Source organism: Erithacus rubecula (genome assembly GCF_903797595.1).
Source record: "Erithacus rubecula genome assembly, chromosome: 13".
NCBI classification, from domain to species: domain Eukaryota; kingdom Metazoa; phylum Chordata; class Aves; order Passeriformes; family Muscicapidae; genus Erithacus; species Erithacus rubecula.
This window is the reverse complement of record NC_136665.1, coordinates 6,841,057-6,863,616: the sequence shown is the minus strand read 5'-3', so window position 1 is coordinate 6,863,616 and position 22,560 is coordinate 6,841,057. Positions and strand designations below refer to the sequence as shown.

At 53.7% G+C, this 22,560-nt stretch overlaps 1 protein-coding gene and 1 long non-coding RNA gene across 3 annotated transcripts in view; both read left to right on the top strand.

Annotated features, from left to right (window-relative positions):
• Positions 1-21,897, top strand: part of TEX264 (testis expressed 264, ER-phagy receptor) — a 38,818-nt gene extending 16,921 nt beyond the window's left edge. For both annotated transcript variants that reach the window (XM_079316864.1, XM_079316865.1), the window contains exons 5-6: positions 14,146-14,317; positions 21,045-21,897. In XM_079316864.1, the coding sequence (XP_079172990.1) occupies positions 14,146-14,317; positions 21,045-21,358 (486 nt within the window). In that variant the 3' untranslated portion in view covers positions 21,359-21,897. The remainder of the gene's footprint in view (positions 1-14,145; positions 14,318-21,044) is intronic.
• LOC306807383 lies at positions 1,745-9,223 on the top strand. The gene is made up of 4 exons (XR_013775713.1): positions 1,745-1,819; positions 3,414-3,631; positions 4,540-4,615; positions 4,761-9,223. It is a non-coding gene; the product is annotated as an uncharacterized lncRNA (long non-coding RNA).
• Positions 21,898-22,560: the final 663 nt, after the last annotated feature.

Here is a 22,560-nt window from a genome sequence, read left to right as displayed (position 1 = left end):
GATGCTGTTTGAATTGATGCTGCTGTGTGCTGGTGGCCCTGGGCAGAGGCAGCAGGCTGGAGGTGTCCAGAGTGGCCAGTCCTTATGACCATGACAGGTGTGGAGGTCTATGGAGCTGCTCACATCTTGGAGAGGCTTTCATGGGGAGGCTCAGCATGTGCTTTTCCTCTCTCTGTGCTGTTACCTGGTCGCTGTCACTCCCAGACCCACAGGGACTGGCAGACTTTGGGGAGTGGGTGCAGGGTATGAAGAGGTGCAATGGTTCAGTGCAGACCTACAAACAGCCAGTACATCCCATCCTACTCTGAGGAGCAAACCCACTGCCTGTTTATTGTCAGGACAATTTGGATTGTCCTGCCAGATAGATAGGCTGCCAAATCCTGGCCTTCTGAACCCCTCTGGGTTTGCCAGGACTGGGTTCATCTTCGTGGTATCCAGCTGCCTCAGTTGTTGCAAGGCTCCTGAGCAACTTGCAGACTGGTCTGTGAGCTCCTTGAAAGAGGAAGGCTGAGCTATGCTTAACTATTGGCTTGTGGGGTTTTGGAGAGTGTCTGTAAACCCTCAACTCCAGGACTCCTTTTGTGTCTTTTCCAGCATGTGGCAGCTTATTCCAGCCTGTGCCTCAACCATACCAGGGAAAATCAGAGCCTGTAATAGAAATGTTGGCAGTTTCTAGCTCCTGCTTGGTGCTGGAAGGAATTACTGCAGATTAGGACCACCCTGAGGCAGCTGATAGAGATCTGCAGCATGGCAGGATGTCCACGCTTCCTGCGCTACTTCCCCTGCTCCAGCCCAAGTGAGCAACAGGTCATGGCAATTCTCTTCACCTTTGTGGCCAGTGTGCTGCCTGGGCCACCTGGCACCTCTCTGATTGCATGGCAACAAGGAAAGGTATTTGTTCCCCTGCTGTCAGACCACAGTGGGCAGAGGGGCCAGTCTCCCTGGGGAGCACAACCCAGTGCTTGTCCTCTGTTACCCTTGAGCTGATTTCTCTCAGGATCTAGTGCAGTGCCTGGTGTTTGTAAGAGAGGGAAGGTATCCATTACCCTCAAGAGTGGATCAGCACCTGGTGGTACCTCCAGTCCAACCCATTTCTTTGTCCCCAGCCCACCCAAGAATCACCTTTCATGGGCTCCTCAATACTGTGGTGAGTGTGAGGAGGCAGAGGCTTGTACCTGGCTTGAGCAGATGCATTTCTGCTGGATTTGTTGGAGATCAGCTCTCCCTTTGGTAGGTTGCCTCTGCCCTGCTAGGCTAGGTCTGTAGTCTGAAAAAGAATGTGCTTCCAGTATGGAGAAGAGGAACAAACCTTCCTAAGAGGGGAGATGATGATGGGGAGTCACCTCTCCTGGGTACCAGAGATAAACCAGTACTGATTTCAATACAGCTTTTAGGACAGAATCAACCTCTTCTGACACTGGGATGGTAAAAGAAAGATGCTGGGGCCATGAAGTGGAGTTACTGGTGAGGCTTGAGATATGCTTGTCTTCCAGGCCACTGACATCTGTATGTTTTGCATGGCTGCCTCCTCCTAAAGCTTAGCGAGGCTCTGCTGATCTGAGGCCGAGCTCCAAATTAAATGACACCAAACAGCGCGGCTTTACATTTCAAAGGCTCAGAGCAGAAGGATGCCTGGGACTTTCTGTCGCTATGGAGTAATTGGAATGATTTTTTCTATTTTGGCAGCTTGTACAATGACCACCGGGAGCTCGCTGCACAGACAGATGGTTTTACCTGCATCTTCTGCTAATGTGAGGAATTAAAACAACCCTGCAGGGATGAAGAGGGGTGACAGAGCTGAGTGCAGTGGGGAGAGCAAGTTAGTAACTGCTTTGCATCCCTGGCTCTGGCTGCTTGTCACAGTAGTTACTTGTGGATGGGCACATTTGCATCACAGAACCCCTGGAAATTTCTGCTTCTGTTCCCCCATTCCACACACCACCAACCAGAAAATTTCCTGGTACATTTAAAGTTGCTACTGTGTCTCTTTCCCTTATCTTCAGGGATGGGCACTAAGGCAGAGGTGTTGCTTGAAGGTCAAAGATGGAGCTCTAAGGCAGCTGGGAGAGTGGTTGGTCTGGGAGCCCCAATCCTAGCATAGCAATGAGGGCTGTTGCCTTTCAAATGAAACCTGAAGGGGTGTCCTGGCCCTGGTGGTTGAAAAGAATGTGCCGTGGCTGACCACAGAGTGGCCCTGTCTGCAGCTGCCTATTGGCTTCATGCATTTGCTGACAGGCTCTGTTCCCACTTGGTAAGATTGTAAGGCACTCTGGGAGAACTGCAGGGAGGGAAATAATGGCCTCATTCCCATAGTGGACACCTGCATTTTTTTCCTTGCTGTTGGATGGCCAGTTGCTCTCATTTACTCGGGCATATTTCTGCCTGGAGCTGATGGCAGGTCCTTGACATGCAGGAAGGTAGATATCTATCATCTGTTGGGGCCAGCTGCTCTGCTCTTCACGCTGTGCAGATTCACAGCTTGGGGTAAGGTCCTCCCAGTGATTCAGTAACTAGACCGTGAGTTGGCAAAAGCTTATCAAGAGGTCAGTATGGAGAAAGACTTGCTCGGGTACTTCTGCCAAGCAGTACAGGAATGAGCAAAGCAGAAGTGGCTGCTGTGGCTGCAGGAGCTGCCAGATGTTGTGGGGTCACAGTGGAGAAGCACAGCCATCGACTCCTCTCTGTTTCTGCATCCTCCTCCTCCTCTCTCACATGCTTCTCTAGGTGCCAAGTTCACCCAGGACCTGCCATCCCAAGAAGCCACTGCCTTCATCTCCCAACAGCTCCCCTGCAAAGCTGTGTCTCCTGGTGAGAGCTACTTTGGGACTCGTAGCTCAGCTCAGCTGTGGCTTTCTGCTGTGCACTGGGGCACAGGACCAATGTTCAAATCCCTCCCTTCTTGCTATCCAAGACCCAGCAGCCATCCTGGGATAGAGCTGCAGCAGGCAGAGTACATTTCCTGCCCATGGCAAGCCACAGCTGCTTGGGGAAGGGCAGATGGAGGCAGAGGTGTAGATATGCTTCCCCAAAGTCCTCCCCATCCTCCAGGTACCCAGAGACTGAGGGACATCAGCACTGGGAAGAGGAGGGATGTCCTCTGAGTCTTGGGGCACTAATGAGGATCTGGGGCAGCTCTGGTGGCTGCAGTTATGGCTGATGTGCTGCTGTCAGTGGTGTTACACAGGGCTGTGTATGGTTTGGGTACCTGGAAGGGCAGAGCAGTGGTACAGATGGGGAGTTGGCTCCCCAGGAGGGAAAGATCTGGAAAGTTGAGTGGCGTGATGCATCTCCAGAGCGTTACCAGCTCATGGAGCACATCTGGGAACATATGGGATCCTTGTGGAAGGGCGAGTCACATTGGGCTCTGTCCTTGCCTAACTGCTTTGATTTCTCCTCCTGATTGATCTGCACAGTCAAACTCATGATCCTGTGCTGGCAGAGGAGCAGTTGCCAGACTGCAAAGGTCGCTGAAAGCAGCTGCTCCCCTCCCCTGCTGTCTCCGTTGCCGGCAGAAGAGCCTGGATTTGGAGGCACTCAGCTTGTGTCCCTGCTGGCAGCGCCAGCCACTGGCTCCCCGCAGGACTGGCACACCATGGCAGCTGCTCAGCAGGCACTCTGCTCTCCAGACAAGGTAATGAGCCCCCTGGGACCTGTGCTGGGTCCCTGGTGGGCTGGGCAGGAGGAGGAGGAGGAGGTGAGAGCTGCAGAGGAAAGGCAGCCTCACCTCGCCTTGCCATGCCCGTTTGCAGCAGGGCCGATGGAGACATTGGTCAGCACGTGCAGCCACTGAAACGGCGTGTCCCGGCTCGAGGACACCTGGAGCTCTCCCTGCTGAATCTGCCTGGTGCTGCTGGTTCACCTCCCTTTCCCCCTGCTCACCTGGCCTGTGTTCCCAGCCCCTCCTGCATTGCAGGCAGCCTGCCTGGCTGTGCTGTTTGCTCCGTGCCCGCCAGCGCTGTTTGACTGCGCTGGGGATTTCCTTGGGCAAGTCGTTACCGCCGGCGGCTGCAGCGGCTGCAGGCTCTGGGGGCTTCATTAGCTGAGCTCACTGGGAGAAATTGTCATCACACAGGAGCCTGCCAGACTTTCTTTGGCCTTTGCCAGGTGTTTGGGAAAGAGCAAGCTCTTGGATGTGGGGGTTTGAAGGTGGCTTTGCTGAAAGGTTATGGGGAAATGCCTCTTGTTCATTTATAAGCATTCATGTCCCAGGCCATGGCTTGCTTTTAAAACATGGGGGTATCCATCCCTGGGACAAGGGAAGGAGGAGCAGGAGGGGCAGTGAACCAGACACCAGTGGCCAATGGGTGTCTGCCCTACAGAGAGCCTGGTTGGGACCCTGTCACCCAAGTCAAGCCTGTGAATGCGGAGTTTCCCTGAGTGGGAGCTCAAACAATCTTTTTCTACTGTTGGCTGCACTTAGCTGATAGCTTTGAAGATCCTCTTGTCCTGGAAATTTGTTTTTTGACATCTGATTTGCCAGTGTGTTGTACTTGAGATGTGCTTATGGATGTCGTGATCAGCTTGCCTATTCCTCCTCAGCAAACCAGACTGAAACCCACTTGATCTCGTCCCCTGGATCTTCCTTGCCTTCCAAATGAGGCCAATAAGCCTGACAGTAAGTCCCTGTGGGTGGGGAGGGAGGACTATTTTGTCTGGGAATCAGGCGGTTGCATCGTGGCTTTGCCCTGGGCTGCTGGTGGCTTTATCTGTGCAAGTTCAGCAAGGTTAAGTTCTTCAGCTTCCCTTTTTGGCTTTCTCAGCTGTGAAGGGATGGTGTGAGGCTCAGCTTAGCTCATCGTGAAATATATTCCATGAAGCCTGGGAACTGGGGGCGTTGCAGAAAGACAAGGTTGTTCAAGGAGGTAGGAATGGATGAGGAGGGTGTTTATTCCACTCCTCCATTTTTCTCCTGGGGCCAGTGAGGTGACACCTGAGTTTGTCCTGGTAATTGACAGGCTGTGGAAGAACAACTAGAGATGCCTGCAATCTGAAGAGCAAGAGAAAAGGGCAGTTCAGACCTTGTCTCAGGATACTGAGAGCCCCCATGTGCTGTGATCACCAGGCACTGATGGTCCTGCTCCATTTCTGTTACTTTGGCTTTGCTGCAAGAGGATTTCATGGCAGGACTAGTTGTGGGTGAGGATATGTGTGAGAAGGCTGCAAACCACAAGCTTTCAGCTTGTCTGGACATTCTTGTTGCAGAAGGGCAAGTACTCAAGTGACTGGTGGCTCAGGAGAGAAAGCCATCAAGGTGGGTGGGGAATGTCCACCTCAAGGACGAGCACTCCAAGTTAGCCATGGAATAAGATTTGTCACCACAAGAGTCTCGTGGCAGAGCAGAGCAGGTCACTCTAGGAATTACTCTCCCTGTGAGCAGCATGACAAACACACAAGTTTTGAGGAGGCTCTTTTTACCTGTGTGGTGTCCCATGCAGGGTGGGAGACTGCAGTGCAATGGGTTGTCTGGCTGAGGCAGAACAACAGGAGATAATCTTGGAGGATGATCCCTTTCCTGAAAGGCCCTGCCTTGACAGGAGACAGAGAAATTGCCACAGCTGCTGCTTCTGGCAGCTTTGCAAGGCAACAGAGCAGGCAAAGCGATTTAGCATTGCTCCAGTCATCCGTAATGGCAGAGATCATTGCATCAACCCCTTCAGCATTGTGATTAATGCTGAAGAAGCATCCTGTGAGGGCTGGGAGCAGTGTGTTGGTCCCTGGAGATCTGCTCTCTGAAGCAGAAGCAGCCCTCTCCAGCTGTGGTCCTCCTCTCCCACAGTCTCATCCACCTCCTTTTGTGTGCAGCTGTTGACCCGTGTGTTCCCATAGTGATGGAGTTCCTAGGAACTGGGACAGGAACCCTGGACTGGTTCCTCAGGACAGGAGAGATTATGTGGATTTACAGATTGCTTGTCTTATGATGAAAATCTGGCGTTTGAGCTTTCAGAATGGTTAAAACCAAAGTCCCCTTCAGAGAGCTCATGTGTGGCTGTGATGGGGTAGGAGGAGTAGAAAATGGGATATGGTGGGGTCGGGTAGGAGGAACAGTGTGAGAACATATTATGGAGCTCTGGAAAGCTGGTGAACACCATCTCCCCAGCTGGCATTTATCCATGGTGGGTACAGGAGCAAGGCAGAACTTGGGAAAGTGGAAAGCACTGAGTCTTTAGGAAAATTAATCTTTTTTGATTCAAAAGTTTCCTTTACTTCTGCAACTCTCTACTCTAGGACTAATTACTACCAAATAACCATAGCACCAGGGGGGACCCAAGCCCCATGAATTGCGTTTGTTTGCACCATCTGCTCTTTATTCTGCAGGTGACATTCCCATGGTTGGGGGCAGTATGATACATCCCTGGAAGCACTTGGACTAATGTACCTGAACGTACATTAGTATCTGAACGTACATTCTGGGCTGGCAGTTTTGTCCAAGGCTTGTCCTACCCCCTCACTGAGGGCTCTGACTGCCCATGGCTACTTTCTGAGAGGTTTTATCTCACTGGGACTTGCTACCTGGCTTATCTCGGAAGACGATGGATCCTCCTTTGTGTGCTGCACGATTTCTCTTGCAACTCAAGTGGGTGCTGGAAGAGGAAAAGGTGCAGAGTGTATTAGGACCTCTAGTGAGGCAGGACTGGAGCTTATTCCCTTTTCCTGGAGAACAGGATGGAATCTCCATCCCAGGGAGGAGAAAAGTGTTCATGATGCTGATAGCAGCTGCCAGCCATGACCTGGGAGCCTGTGCCTGGTACCTGCCAGCCTTCTCAGGATGCTGGGATCTCCTGAACCCACCAACTCCCCCAGGCTGATTCCTTTACCTCTCAGTTTGTCCGTGGCTGGCAGCTGCCCATGTGCAGCTCCTGCTCCGGAGGAGCCGTGGGAGCAGCTGGGTGTTTCACCCCGGGAAGCGCGGGCGGGCAAGGTGTAAATTGCATGGCGGGCTGCCTTCACTGAGGTGAAAATGAAAAACTCTCCCAAGCTATCAAGCCCGGTGTTTCACAGCTCCCACGGTCCAAACACACTCCCACTCCCTCTCACTGCTGCAGAGAGGATCTCGGGGGCTGAGTTTTCTCCTGCCTGTCCTGGAGCCGTGGCACTGCCACGACAGCAGGGCGGTGTGTCCTGCTTGTAGGCAGGATGGGGGCCTGCCGTGGGAAGAGGGAGGTGTGCTGAGGGCAGGCAAGGATGCTGATGGCGTGGGAGGTGCTAATTGCCAGACTCTGTGTTCTGCTACCTGGAGGATTTGTTATCCTTTGGCGAGACTGTTTTCTGCTGCTGTATTGCTGGTGCCGCTCGTTTTTCCTGCTGGCTGACGGAAACGGCCTTTTCTTGATTGCAATAATATCACCTTCTGTTTCTGAAACACCTCAGAGCCCAGAGGATTTGAAAGTAAAGTGCACGTGTGTGGGAGCAGTCTCAGCACCTCTGAAATGTGAGTTTCTCCGGGCTGGGAGGCAGCAGCTGTTGTGCAGCCCTTGGCAGCCTGGTGCTGGCAGCTGTGCTGAGTGCTGGAGCTGCCTCCCTGTGCCGTCGCCCTGGGAGCCAGGGCCTGCCCGGCTCCACGTGCACCCTGCTGGAGCTGCAGGCTGAGATGTTGGGCTTTCCTTGGTGCTTGAGATATTACTGGTATCAAGCATGTCTACCTGCCTCTCCCTCCAGCAATTTGTCTTCCCTTCTGCCCAGCCATCTCTTGGGCCGATGGCTCTTCCCCAGCCTCTGCTTGATTTGTGCCCCTCATTGAACAGCCCCGGGCATTCAGGCTTCATCCCTGTCTCCCATTGTTAGGCCACTGTGGCTCAGCAGAGAGCACCAGAAACAAAGTTGGTTTGGAAGGAGTATTTAAAGGTCGCCCAATCCAGCACCCCTGCTGTGGGCAGGGACATCTTTCACCAGAGTAGGTGGCTTAAAGCCCCATCCAGCCCAGCTTTGAACACCTGCCTATGTCCAGGAATGGACATCCTATTCCAGTGCCTAATGACCTTCAGCACAAGGCATTTTATGTCTGGTCTAACCTGCTAGCTTTTGCTTTAAAACCACTGTCCATTGCCCTGTCACTACAGACACTGGTAAAAAAATCTCTGTGTCTTACAAATGCATGTTAGTGTGCTCCTCTCAGGACCTGAAGAACCTCCAGGCTGAACAACCATAACTCTCTCAGCATGTCTCCATAGCAGAGTTGTTCCAGCCCTTGGACTGTTTCTATGGCCTCCTCTGGACCTGCCCTGGCATGTCCATGACTGATTCATGCTGGGGACCCCAGAGCTGGAGGCAGTGTTCCAGGTGGGGTCTTACAAGAGCAGAACTGAGGGGAAGCATCCCACTCAGACTGCTGTCCACACCACTTGTAGGGCAGCCCAGGAGATGCTTGGCCCTGGGAGGAAGGGGTGTCTCTATGCTTTTGCTTTTATCAGCTCAGATGGGTGACTTGAAGCAGTGTCTAACCTCAAGATGCTGTCTGAGCAAAGAGGAATGGAAACAGGGACATTCCCAGTCTGGGGCTGGGACAGAGGGATGGCTCAGCAAGGACTCTGTCTCCTGGCTGAACTGGGAGAACGCCAAAGGACGCTGGGTGCTGTGCAAATTGCAGGTTTTGCAAAGCCTCTCAGGACTACCTAGCACCCGTGTTCTAAGATAAGCAGGGATGACACACCGAGCATGGAGCGTGTGAGGAAGCGAGGAGGATGTGGCACACAGCACACTACCCCCAGTCCTAGCTGGTGGCTCAGTTTCAGCTTTTAATTTTAGCAACTGATTTAGGGCCATTCAGCTCCACGCAGTTTTGTTGTTCCTGTAAAATCCCTGGGACTGAAGTGTCCGACCCCATCACTGAGAGATGGGGAGGATAGATGCCTCCAGCTGGAAGGAAGGTGTGGGGGAGTTGTGTTGTCTGGGCAGACAGGAGTGTGAGGACAGGGCTGGTGGGTTGCCTGGGGGTCTCCCCACACTCACCCAGCTGCCAGTTGACTTGCTGGCACTACCCAGAGCAGCCCCAGTGCTGCCAGCACAGGCAAGTGAGGCTGTGGTGGTGCCCTGGCTGACTGGGGGTTTGCTGGTGAGCCCCCACAACAGGCAGCAATTCCCATTGATGGTCACAAGCCCCCTGTGTGTTCATATCCTCCTTCTTCAGGTGTGGCAGCATAATAAACAGAAGGGACTGACCCAAACTGCCTGTGGAAAATCTCCTCATGTGGTTGGTGGTGTTCCAGTGTCACAGCAGAATGGGGATGGAACCCCTGCAGCATGGAACTCTGCACTGTCAGCTTTCCCAGTGGCTCTGGGCAGGCTCCAGTCTGTCCCAGCTTTTCAGCAGTGCCCAGTGGCAGATCCCTGGAGGGTTTATCCCTGGCTGGTGACCAGGAGGGCAGCTCAGAGCTGCCTGGTTCCCCTAAGGGAGAAGAGGATTTACATCTGTTGAGTGACCAGTTGTTTGCTCCCCATGGATTTTCCAGTCCTGGCTGGTGTTTAACAGGCACGTTTTTCATGTGTTGCAGGCAGAAGGTGCTCTGGCAGGGATGGGTGACAGGCACAAGCAATAGCTATGTTCCCATAGCACACAGGTGGGTGGAGCATGAAGTGGACATCTCTGCAGTGGAGCCAGGAGCTGCTGGGCAGCGTGAACAGCTCAGCCTCCAGCTCTGCTCCAGTAGGAAGCTTGTAGGTGGCATGAAAAACCTCTCCTCAGCTGCTCCTACAGCATCAGTCCTGAAATAGGGACTCAGCAGGCTGGTGACTTAACCATCACCTTGTAAACCATTCTAGGAGATCACAGTAAGGAGTCAAGGATGACAGGGTTGAAGTGGGGTGAGGACAGCAGCTGCCTCCCCACTGCCTTCCTGGCAATACTAGAAGTTTTCTGGGTTCAGCTGGAGCCTGACTGTCAGCCTGCCCGTGCATGGCAAGCAGCCAGAGAGCATCCACAAGGCTCATTTGTGGTCTCCTAACAAGATGAGGTCTTGTAGCAGTGGGAGGAAGCAGATCCAGTTGGTGACATTTGAATTCCTGAGCAGATGAACTTGAACCTAAACCTACTACAACTCATCTTCTGCTTCCCAGCAGGTGCTGAGGGCCATGGTGTGACATGAGCACCCTGCCACCTCCTTCTGCCTTCACACAATTCCATTGGGATTTTAATGACTGCAGGTCATGTCCCACACACTTTGTCATGTCCTCTGTAGCCCTGGGACTGCTCTTGTGCTCACCCAGGAAAGTGAGGGCATTGTTCTTCTGGGAGGCTGTGCCCAAGCCATATCATGGGCAGACACTCTGACCTTAGGGACAAGTAGGGGGAGGAAGATTTGTGCTGACGAATAGCTGGCACCTCCTGCTGCTGGGGAAGATGTCCCAAAATGCTTGTCATTGCACAACCCTGTTGTCCTTTCTGATGCATAAGATTAGGGAATGCTCCATTCCTAGCAGGATGAGAGTGACCTGGACGAAATCCTATAGTCAACACATGGTGGTAGGTGATATGAAACCCAAGGTTAAAGATTGGGTGAGGTGCTGTTCCATCTGGGAAAGAGGAGCGCAAGAGTCTTCTCTTACATAACACCTTGCTCTTGAGAAGGTGGTGAGAAGCACCCCCCACCATGTTCCTCAGATGGGCTGAGAAGGACTTGGCTTCAAGGGAAGCAGTGGGTCTGACATGGCAGGAGTATGCTGGAGCTGCTGTTCCTGTCAGAACTGAACTTGTGGACTCTGGATGCATTTGTGTGTATAGATGATGTGCACCTTGTTTCAGGTGGAGAGTCCTGGATAGAAATCAGCCCTGCACCCTGCGCTGCTGCCTCCACCTTTGCTGGCCATAGGAAGGGAGAGTTCCTGGCAGAGGCTGAGGAGGGAGGTGGCACTGCATGACCTTGCAAAGGGACAAGTCCCTTTCCCTGCCCCACTTACTGGCCCTGTTGTCACAGCCAGCAGTCTGACACTGACAGTGTCCCACTGTTCACCTCTCACTGAGCTCTTCCACCCATGTGAGATTGCATTGGATTTGACTGGAGGCTCTGCCTTGCAAACTCCACGTTCCCCTTGCTGCTCCATCTGTTGGCTTGGTGGCACAGCCAGCCAGGGGCTCCCTCCTCAGTGGCAGTGCAACACTGCCTGTTGAGCCTTTGCTAATTTGCTTTCTTCCCACACCTTTGCCTTTGGGCTCTGCTCTCCAGTCTCTCTGGGTTGTTTCTTTTCATTGCAATGTTTCTCTCCACGGGGATAATCCCAAACTCACTATGTTGCCAGCCTCTTGTGCACTTTGCTGCACTATTCTTGTCTGGCCTCTGCCTGCTTCCTAATCTCCTTTGGTATGATCACAAGGCTGATCTCCCACCCCCTTTAGATGATCCCCTTATCCATTTCCATTGTCATGGCTCCCCACCTCATTGCCTCTGCCCATTTCTCAAGTCTTTATGGTGCTTCATCCCTTTATCCCAGGCTGGACAGGACAACATTCCCAGCTGCAACCTCCCTGCTCCTTCTCAGGGACATTGTCCTATCCTGAGCCCACCTGCCAATGCTGAGCTCTGCAGCAGCTCTTCCAGAGGCAGGTTTTCTCTGGGAAGAAGTACAGAAGCAGAGGCCAGCTCACTAGCCTGGCTTCCTGCTTAATTTGTATAGACATAAATTAGCACTCCCAGGGTCTAGTTTCCCTCCGTTTCATTTTGGGAAAAACCCTAGATGAATTTGGAATAAATCAAGTATTGTAGCTGTCCCTAATGAGAGATGTGGGTATTGACAGTGAGTGTCCACACTTCAGCGTGGTCCCCACTGACCTAGTCCCCAGCCATGGGCTTTGGCTGCTGGGCACCTGAGCTCTTCTGGCTTCAGGGACACAGAGCTGCTCCTGGCAGGGTGGAACATCCTTTTCTCTCTTAGAGGATAATCTTGAGTGTGAAGCAACATTTGGCTCAAGAGCCAGTCCTGCTCTTCATTCAGGTGTGCATTTTTATTCTTTAAAAAGGCAAGATTCTCACATTTTGTATAGGCAGAGGGGATGTTGTTTGTGTTTTAGTTGTGCCACTTCTATGTCTGTCTGTGTAATTGGAAGTTGCAGCAGCCTAGAGCAGATTGTAGGGAGAGGATATGTCCCAGATCCACTCTTTTGGAACCTTAGGAGGGGCTTTGGAGAGTCACCTTAGGATGTCTTGAGGGCCAGACAGGAGCCCTGAGAATTTAGACTGGTTGGAGACCTCACATGAAGTTAATGAAGGTCTCTGCTGTAAGATACTTTGGGTTGTTCTTGTCTGCATGAAGTGGTGGAGGGGCAGCTGGATTTATCCAAAAAGCCCTGCAAATCCTGGAGATACCCATCTCTGGTGTGTTGCAGTAACCTAAAATAAGGATCTGAGCTGGAGGTTGGTGTTTGGGCTTGTGGTTGGTGGAGCAAGGGGCAGAGTGGTGGGGAGGGCTCTTGTCTGCGTTGTTGCTGAAAAAGCAGGAGTGATATGAGCCGCCTCTGCTCTGCTGCTAAAAACAACCCAGCTTGTTTTTATTTAATACAGTTTTGATCTGCAGGCCTCAGTGTTTCACCTGCCTGCAAGTGGGAACTCCAAACTCCAAGCACCTTGGAAGTCCCCCTGTGTCCCTGTGTATCCCTGCTGCACTGGGATAGGAAATGTGGTTCCTCCTTGGCTGGAGGAGGAACTGGTGGAATTGAGGCTGGAAGGCATTGGGGTGGGACAGGTGAAGCTTCTGCTGGGGTCATGTTTCTGCCACTGTGGTGTTTCTGGGTAAACTGGGCCTCTGCATTGCCAGGTCCTACAGGCTTTCTCAGGAAAAGGGACCCAAAAAGTGCTCATGTGGGATTTCTGCCTGCATTTCTTGTGCAGCATCCTGGCAGCATGGAGGTGGCTCTCCAGGTAGTCCAACTGCCAGCACCAGGGAGAGGGTCAGTGTTGGCTCACGTGTGTTTGTGGATCCTGCCTGGTGCCAGCATTAGTCTGGGAAATAAATGATTCTTAAATCACGTTGGTCCATCCCCAGGGCTGAAGGGAGTCAGGCTTTTGTAAGGTCATGATTGATGTGTCCATAGAGCTCACTTTTGGTGTGGGGCCAGCTCTGGCTACAGAGAGTGCCAGAGGGATGGGGACCCTGCAGGAGGATGTGCAAACAAGACACACAAGCAGGACATGACAGAGGAGAATAGTTGAGGCCGGGAGGAAAATCACTGGGTCAGGAAAGAAGAAGAGGATAATCTGGACAAGAAGGAGGAGGAGAATAGCTGGGGCAGGGAGGAGGAGGAGGAGGAGGAGGAGGAGGAGGAGGAGGAGGAGGAGGAGGAGGAGGAGAATAATCAAGGTGGTTGCAGGGTTAAATAAAAGCTGTCAGTGGTTTGAAAAGGGGAAAGAAAGAAAAAGAAAACCCGCTGAAGAGACACTCTCCCTTCTCACCCGGCTTGTAATCAGCCGCCCCCTCTGCCAGCGAGCAGCTGGCGGGCGGGCGGGTGGGGAGGGGGTGGCAAAGGGTCCAGCTGCTCCTCGGCCCGGCCTCTGCACCCCAAGAGTCCCCACAGCCCCAGCTCAGCAGGGGCTGCACGGCCCAGGGACATGCCCCTGTCATGAGTCTGACAGGCTGGGGATCTGGGGTCTTGGAGAGCACTGCCAAGGGGAGGTGGGGTGAGGAAAAGGAGGAGATGCCTGTCTGAAATGCCAGGGGTTCATCTCCCACTCCCCCTGCCCTTGCCATGCTGAAAGGAGCTGCTTGAGCTGTCGGCTCTGGATTATATTAATTAGCAGAGAAGTGCTACGCCTGCTCGTGGGGCTGTGTTGCTCATGGGGCTGTGCTGTTTGTGGGGCTGTGCTGCTGGGAGGAGCTGGAGATCTGGCAGGTCTGTCTGAAGCAGCTGCCTGGCTCCCCAAAACCCCTCTCTTCAGCCCAAAATAAGCACATCAAAACCAAGACTGAGCTGGGGTTCTTTGGCATCTCCTCCTGGAGCCCAGATAGCTGCTTTCCTCCAGGCCCAAACCTTCTTGCCCTGGTACATGGGGCTGGTGTGGTAGGGAAAGCAGCACCATGGTTTTGGGACAGCACCCTGTACTCCTCCCTAGGCCTCCATGCCTGTGGGCAAAGATGACCAGGCTGGCAGGTCAATGTGGTGGGGGACTGCTGGGGTGGGGGGCAAGAGTACATCCCTGCCCATGACTACTTTGTGTCTTCCAGGAGAGGAAGCTGTGTGCCCACCCCCGGATCGAGATCTACAAGCAGGACCGCATCTACTTCGTGTGTCCCCTTGCCCGCCAAGGGGACTTCTATGTGCCTGAAATGAAAGAACTGGAGAGGAAGAGCAGGGCTGCTGCAGCTGTGGCTGAGGATGCCCAGACAGACATCACAGGTATCTGTGGCTTGTGCACAGGCTCCATCTTTGGTCAGCATCAGCCCTCACAGAGGTGGGGTCCTGGTATCCCCAGTCCTGCTGCCTGAGCAGACAGAGGGACTCACCTGTGCCCACCTGGTACCCAAACACCGAGTCTCAGCACACCCCTTCCCCTCACCCTGTCCTGATCCCCAAGGATCTGAGATGACATCCCCTGAGATGTCATGTCATGCCTCAGGGAGCACCCAGGAATCCTTGCAATTTTGGGTTAAGCCACTGGCCCTCTGTTGTCAGCGCAGAGCTGGATCTCACAGCTTTTAGGTGCAGCTGGGCTTGTTTTTCTCTTTGTCATATACATCTTCCTTGATCTCATCTTCATCTGTTACATATTGGGATTGCAAAAAGCTTAAATACCAGGTTGCTGTAGCTGGTGGTGGAGTTGCCTGAGAGCATCTGCTCAGCGAGATTTGTTGCAGCCTGGATGTATTCATACAGGAAGGGACCACAATGGCTGTAGGCGCAGAACAGCAGTGCTATAGTAACCCAAAATGCTAGTTGCCTTCAGCAGCCCACATGCTCCTCTGCCTGTGAGATGTAGCAGCCGGCTATCCAAGCGTTCCCGGGCACTGGACAGCACCTCTGAGCTGGCTGCTGGCAGGGGCAGCCTCCCCCTGCCCCACAGGTCGCCCATGCTTGTGTAATGGGCATCAAAAAACCATGAGGGCTGCGCTTGCCTCCCGGGCAGTTGGGTCATTTGCTTTAACACATCTTCAGGTTTGGGTTGCTTTAATTCTTAATCGCATAAAAGCAAGCCTGGGAATTGCTGTCTGGGAGCTCTGTCCATTTAGCATTGCAATGGGTCTAATTGGAGCTGCTTCCAGCACTTGCAGGTCCCGTGTTTGCACGGTGCTCATTCGGCTCTTCTCTTTGTCTGCCTTGTGTTGGGGCAGCTGCCAGGGGCACCAGCCCCATTTGCACAGAGGTGCCCCAAAGCTCACTGGCTCTGACATCTTCCTACCCCTTGGTTTTGGAGAGGGATGGCAGGATCCATGGGAGCAAAAGCAGCTTGAGGGTGGTGCCTTCACAGCTGTGTTCACTCCCTTCTGCCCTGCTCAGGGGGTGCATGATCCCACAGCCCAGCCAGGGATGCTTGGAGCAGCCACTGCTCTGTGCCTTGGTGCTTTCCCTGGATGCCACTGCCAGCATGCCCACAGTGGGAGAGTCCCCTGTCCTGCTGGAAGAAGGGCTAGGAAGATCTTCCCAGTTTTAGAAGGCAGATGACGTTGGATTTTCTCACTCTGGGCTGGGCTCCCCAGCAGCAGCTCTGGGCCAGCTCCTCCACCACCCCTCCCCTTCCAGGCACGTAGATGAGCTTTTGTCAGTGCAATCTGATGCAGTGCCATCTGCTGAGTCTGCACAAAACCAACTTAAAATAATAATAACTGTGAGGTTGGCCCTGCCTGCGAGACTGAAGAATTTGGTTTGGATGTTGCACTGTGATTGTCACTGCTGGGCACAGTGGCAGAATTGATGGAGTGTCACATCCTTGCTCTGGCTGAGGATGTGGCAACCCTATGGGTGGCTTGTGCAGATGAAGATTACACCTTGTGGATTGAGACTGGTCCTCCCTTCCCAACGATTTTATGTGCTGCAATCTGCGCAACCACCTCTGAGTTGGAGGAAGAGAAACCTTTTTTCCCATCCTTTTTATCCTTCTTCCATGGGCCATCCCTCTAGAACCAAGCAGTTAGTCACAGCCCCTTCAACAAGCATGATGGACATGAGATTTTGATGACCCAGCAGATCCCAGGCTGTGACAGTTTTCAAGCTTTCCTCTGCCAACAGGAGGGTGGGCACAGCAATGTCCCTGTCTGACTGTCAGCATAATCTCCACTCAACCCCAGTTGCTTTTATGTGGGCTATTTCTTGATCTGTCTCAGCTTTGAGTGAATGTTTCAAGTGGTCCTGCCCTGCTGGAGGCTCAGATGGTGCTCCTGGGACAGTGGGGGCAAGTGGTGGTCCCTGATAGTGGCTGTCAGCTCCTCTGTCTGTGCCTGAACTGCACAAACCCAGGTGTAGGGCTTTGATACCCAGTTGCCTCAATGGGTAAGTGGAGACTGGAAAGGTGCTGAGCCCCATTTCTACTCCCAAAGGCAGCTGAGGATGCTCTATGCACAGAAGCTTTGGCCTGGTGTGGCAGCAGAAGAAGCCCCCTCTTTCCCCCTCCCAAAATACTGAGATAATAGCATTGAGTGCAATTTCAGCATTAACATTATTTTGAGTAATGCTCTGTGTGAACACACCATTGGTCAGCCACAGTTCATGAAACTCCCCACCAGCTGGATTACTCTTTTCTTTGAATTAAAGACTTGAGAAGTTCCAAGTGGAAGGTGTTGCCATATCTCCTCACCTGTCATTATGGCTGGTGCCAGACAGTACCAAGCAACTTGGAAGTGTAAGAAAAGCTTGGATTTGTTTTCTCAAGCTTCCTGACCTTGGAGCACATCTCTCCATTTAGGCTGTCATCTCCTGTCCTTGCTCCCTGTGAGGTGCTGGGTGCCTGTGGCTGCGAGCTAAGCCAGTGGCCACAAAGGCTGTGGGACATGGTCCAGGGTCTCTGCTTTGTGCTGCTGCTCTGCACAGAGCAGGGTGCTGGCAGCTCTGCTGAGGCCAGACACACTCAACACACAAGGAAGGGGCCAGAGGCTGTGGCTGCCTCTGCACCAATTCTGTCCCTTCTTCCCCATTGTCAGGGTCATCAGAAAGACAGGAAGCATTTTAGGAAGGCGGCTGATGGGTCTCCAGGGGGCCAGTGTCAATCATGATTAGTTGTTCTGTAGTTAATTGTTTTCTGGGGCTCTGGCATCAGCGCAGCGCTCGGTGGGTCCTCGCTCCCGGCTGCCCCCAGCAGCTCTCTGCACTGTGACCCACTGCTGTGCGTGGAAGGTGAAAGCAAACAAAAGCAGCCTCTCCACACAGGCTTGCTGGCATGAACACAGATGGTTCTTGAGCATGTGGCTCTGCCCAGAATTTCAGATGCTCATTTTCCTGGAGCAACGTCTGTCCCACAGCATTCAGGTACAGCTGAGCTCCAGTGCCACAGAGGAGCAACTTTCCTGGTGTCTTCTGCCTCATCCCTGCTTGCTTCCATCCTCCAAAGAGCCCTGCCTGTTCCTGCCTGCCTCTACATCCTGGGAAGGGCCCCAGTCTCTCTCCTGGTGGTGTGTGTGTAAGCTTCAGCAATCATGGGGGACCTATGCCCCCTGGCAGCACACTGCATTTAGAGGTGATGTATATTTGATGGAATGAGGGGAAGGAAAGGGCCCAGGAGCAGCAGGAGTAGAGCACTGCTCAGGCATGAGTGTGGCACAGGGGCGGTGCAGGAGGAGAGCCTGCCCTCGTTCTGGATTTGGGAATGCCAGTACCTGGTATGGCACAGGGCTGAACTCTCTGGGGAGCCAGCTCCCCACCAGGCTCATTGGCAGTGTGGGATGAGTGGTTCCATTACACCCATCCCTGGCTGGTCTTTTGGAGTTGGCTGCTTGATATGCCTTCTTCCTAGGTGACTGTGGCTTTTGGGGGACTCCTCAACACCTGTCATGGCTTCACCCCAGTTTGTGCCTCAGTTTCCCAAATGAAAACCTCTGGGTTCCATGTTACTGAGTGCAGTGGGATGTCTATGTCATCCATGAGGAAGCAAGGTCAAGGGCAAGTTTCAACAGGATGGCTGTTACCTCACGATGTGCTAGAGGGAAAAGCCATGCTGGGTCAGGGTTTTGGACTGGATCCTGGTGTGAGGACCTTGGGAAGGTAGATGCAAGAAATGGGCAGTGGTTCATGGGAGGACCAAACAAGGTGTGTGGGGAAGTGGGTGTAACAGCTGCTGGAAGCCTGTGCCTGTGAGATGAGACTGAATCCCTGCCCTCCCATGACGCTTTGGTTGCCCTCTTGGAGCCCCTGCCCCTTCCTGGCCTCCCTGTCAGGACAGCTGGGTGTTCCTGCCACATTCCCCTGTCAGAGCTGACCACACATGGTCCCTGGCAGCAGCAGCTCTGTTGCCCTGCCCACCCCAGGTATTTATCCTGGGCAGGCTGAGTGGCCATGCCAGAGCCAGCCTTTTCCTGTGTGGAGGAGAGCAGGGCTGCTGAAATGGGCAAATTTGCCAGCTGAGGCTGCTCGAACATGATCAGAAGTGACAGAGCAGTGACAAAGTGCCTGGCTGAAGGGAAACAGGACTCGATTTATTGTCGCCCTTGGAGCAAGGGAGAGGAAGGTGGCTATGAGAGTGAGGACAGCAGTGCTTTCCTACAGTGGTGGCTTGGAGCAGTGTGTAGGTCAGCTTCATCCCCGTCTTCTTCCTGAGCTGCTGCTCCTCTCCTCAGGAGCTTCTTTGCTTTGTGTCGTGGGGTTACATGACAGCTTCTGAGCAAAAACATTCCCTGGGGTGCCAGGGGAGAGGTGCTGAGCAGGAAGGGCACTGCCTGGGGGATTGGTGTCACTCCTGTCCCCTCAGGTCTTAGAGGGATGCAAGATCGCCACACATGACGTGAGCTGTCATGAAGCCATGGTGGGAATGTGTCCATGTTACCTCAGGCCAAATCAGATTATTTCTTCTTTTCAGATCACCACTAAAGACCTTGCAAACCTGAATATGTCTTCAAAGCTCAGAGTCTGCTCAATCCCCTTCATCCCCCACAGCTCTCGATCTTCCCAGAGGCTCCCTGCTGACCCAGTGCCCTGCCAAGCTCCTGGCAGGTGGGACAGCATCTCCCACCTTTCTGCTGCCCACTCAGTGGCTGCTGTCCCCTTCAGCGAGCGCCTCACTGCAGCCTGCAGAACATCCTTTTTAACTTAGAGTAAATGTAGTTTCCATGTCGAGATGCTCCCTGATGCTGCAACAAAGGCAGTTCGTGTTAGTGGGCAGTGGTTCTTCCCTCCTTTCCGTGGGAGGGGTCACCTGGCATCGCCTGGGGAGGGGTCAAGGGCTCCTTTTGTGGCAGCTGCCAAAAGGGCTGCCAAGGTGAGAGGGTGGAGGCTCAGGTTCATTTCCAGCATGAATCCAATATGCCATCCAGGTGGGATGAAGCAGTGGGTGCACTGTGTCTGTGGATCTTTTCTGGCTGTCCCTCATCCTGCTAGCACTGCTCGGTCCTCTTGGAGCAGCCATCACTCAGGCACAGGACCGTGGGATGATGCTGCTCAGGAGGCAGAGCACTGCCATTTACAAGCAGTTCTGCTGGCAGCTGCCCAGGCCGGGAAGAAAAACAGCATAGAAAAAGGATTTAAGGATGTTTGGAAGGAAAGTTCCCTCCTTGGTGAATCTCCTTCAGGAGATCAGTGGCTGCCACACAGCTGGAGGAGATCAACCTGCCCAGCCTTGGGCACCTGTCTGCAGGAGCTGTAGGAGGCTGGAAATACCTGTGGGAGCCCAAGACAGCCCCATGCCAGCAGCTGAAGATGGAGCTGCACCAGCAGAGGAAAATGTAGAGAAGAGGGCTCTCATCTCCCACCTAGCATAGTGATGACTGCAGAGAGGCTCCCATTTGCCACTTCCCAGCCCTTTGGTGGCAAGCCCAAGTCCTCCACGAGTGCTGCTGCTGAGTGGGGCTCCTCCTAGTTTCTCTCCAGGTGTGGGGCATCAGCAGGGGTGTTCAGCCCAGCACAGATGGAGGTGCTGGGAAATGACAGAGCCTGGTACTCACTTCACACTGATACAAGGCAGACAGGGACAAGATGGAGAGGGAGGGTCATGATAAAAGAACCTGCCCAGTGTTTGCTGACGTATTGTAATTAACAATGTGGATCTGTGATGTCATAATTAACCACGTGGATCCGTGATGTCATAATTAACAATGATTAATGTTTAACAGGAGGGGTTTATCTCCTGGCTGGTTGCTCTGGCAACAGCACCGAGCTGCTGGTCTCAATCTGACATGTTCCTCTCCTTGTCAACTCTTTAATTGTATTGTCAATTGAGCTAATGAGGCAGAGATCTGGGGAGGGGCAGTTGGGCCAAGGGTTCCACCTGGGCAGGCAGGGGCAGCACCTGGGGGCCTGGTCATGAGATGGGATGTGGCTGGTCATGTGGAGAAGCACAGAATGAGCTGGGAAGGCTCCCCCTATCCTCTGGCACCCTGAGACCTGCCTGCTGCTCCCCTGCTTATCTTCACACTGCTGCCAGAGCTGCAGGCTCTGAGGGAGCTGTGGAGGGAGTGGGAGCAGGCTGTCAGGTGCTGAAGGCCTGAGGCTGGACATACATAACGTGCTTCTTATAGCAGAACACCTGAGGGTTTGCACTTGTGCCATCATCCCCTTGGGTGCTTAAACAATGCTGCAGCTCCACATCACCCTCACAAAACTGTGTCCTTCCTGCCCTTTGTCTCATTCCTGGTGCAATGCCAAAGACAAGCATGCATTCTCCCTGAGGAAGGGCTGGGCAGGTCCTTGGTGTGTGCATGGGTAGCAGCTGTGGGGCTGGGATGTGGCCAGGAGGTCAGGGTATGGCTGAAAGCTGGTGGTTGTTTGTGCTGCCTTGGGGGTTCCTGATTTCAGGGAGCAGTTTGAGCTCAGTCCATTCTTGCCCTGGTCACATCTCAAAGGCATAGGAGGTGACAAGAGATAGAAGCTGGTCTCCACTGTGGCCTGAGATATCTGAGACTTCTAGTGGCTTTGAAGGCTGTGGCACCCCATCCCCATTGCCTTCTTCCCACAGCATTCACTGATTCCCATTCTCTCTCCGTCCCAGGGGTCGACACCATGAGTGAGACAAGCTCCATCAGCATGGAGGCCACAACTGACAGCAGAGACACCTCGGTGGCCACCTCCATCCTGCTGCCCCTGCCAGGCAGCCGAGGGCGGGAGGAGGCGGACACCCGCAGCGAGCACAGCTACAGCGAGTCGGGAGCCAGCGGCTCCTCCTTCGAGGAGCTGGACCTGGAGGCTGCTGGGGACGGGGAGGGAGCCCCGGGGCTGCTGCCTGATGTGGGCTATGCAGGCAGCCAGGAGGTCACTGACAAGTGGACCAAGGAGCCCATTGCTGCTGAGAGAGGAGAGGAGTGAAGAGAGACCTGGCTGCCTCACCTCCCGCTGGGAGTGAGTTACTGGGAACCAGTTGCCTTTCCCACCTCCTTCCTCTCCAGCCAAGAGATTTTGGTTGCTGATTCCCCCCAGGACCTGCTCTCCCTCTTTGCAGAAAGGGTGTTTGATGGTTTTTGGGGTTGCTGGGAGGTGTGTGTGGGGGGGGGGATTTCTGTGGTGCTTGGTGGCACAGGCTTAGATTCAGGCTGGGGGGCCAGTGAAATGCATTTGCTGTTTGTGTGTGTCCAGGCACATTGCAGATTCCTTGCAGGTGTCTGGGGAATGGTGGTGGATGTCAGAGATTTTCCCCCTCATCTCTGCTGGTACCCCACTCACCCACAGCTTCTCTCTGCTGCACCACCATGTTTTCTAGCACCAAAGAGCCGTGAGTTGGGTCAGTTTGGTTTGTTCCCCTCTTCTCTTCCCCTTGCTGAACAATGGAAACATCCTGTGTAAATGTGGTCCTCCTAGCACTGCCACAGGCGCTTTGGGGTCTGTAATAAAGTGGATGCTTTTCCTCACTGGTGGCTGGTATGTTGCTGACTTGTCCTTTGACTGATTGTGCCATCCTGCTCCAGGGTGGGGATGTGGATGGGAGCTGCCTCCATGGCCCTCACTGAGACAAAGAGCTGCCCAGGGGCTATGCATCCCTGCTGCTCAGGCTTTATTCCTGCCTGGGCAGTCCAGGTGTGTCCCCAGCAAGCTGCAGGGGAAGAGGGGAAGGAAGAGTCCCAGCTGCTGTGCCGAGATGGGCAGAGCTGGAGGGAGGTGGCATCCCCACTCCTTCTGGGAACCTGTGGGGAGTAAAACTGGTATAAAGCTGCTTCTGGGCCTCCTTGTGTGGCAGGGGACACAGACTGCCTGCACCGTGCCTCCCTGACATCCCATCTGTCTGTTCTGCTGCTGTGGAATGCAGGTAAGGAGGGCTGCCTAGCCTCCTTCTGGTTCCCTGTCTCTCAGCTTGGGACAAGGGAGCAGCTTCAACATCATGGCCTTGGTGCCTTGGGGCAATGCCCTGTGCCAGAGCACCTGCTGAGTGCCCTTGGTGCCTCCAGCAGCCCAGAGATTGTCTCCTGGTGGTCAAACATGGCAACCCAAAACTGGGACTTGGGGTGGGGGTGCCAGGGGCAGGGGAGGTCTGTCTGTTTCTCCATGGTAGGAATGTGTCCTCCCTGGCTTGGAAA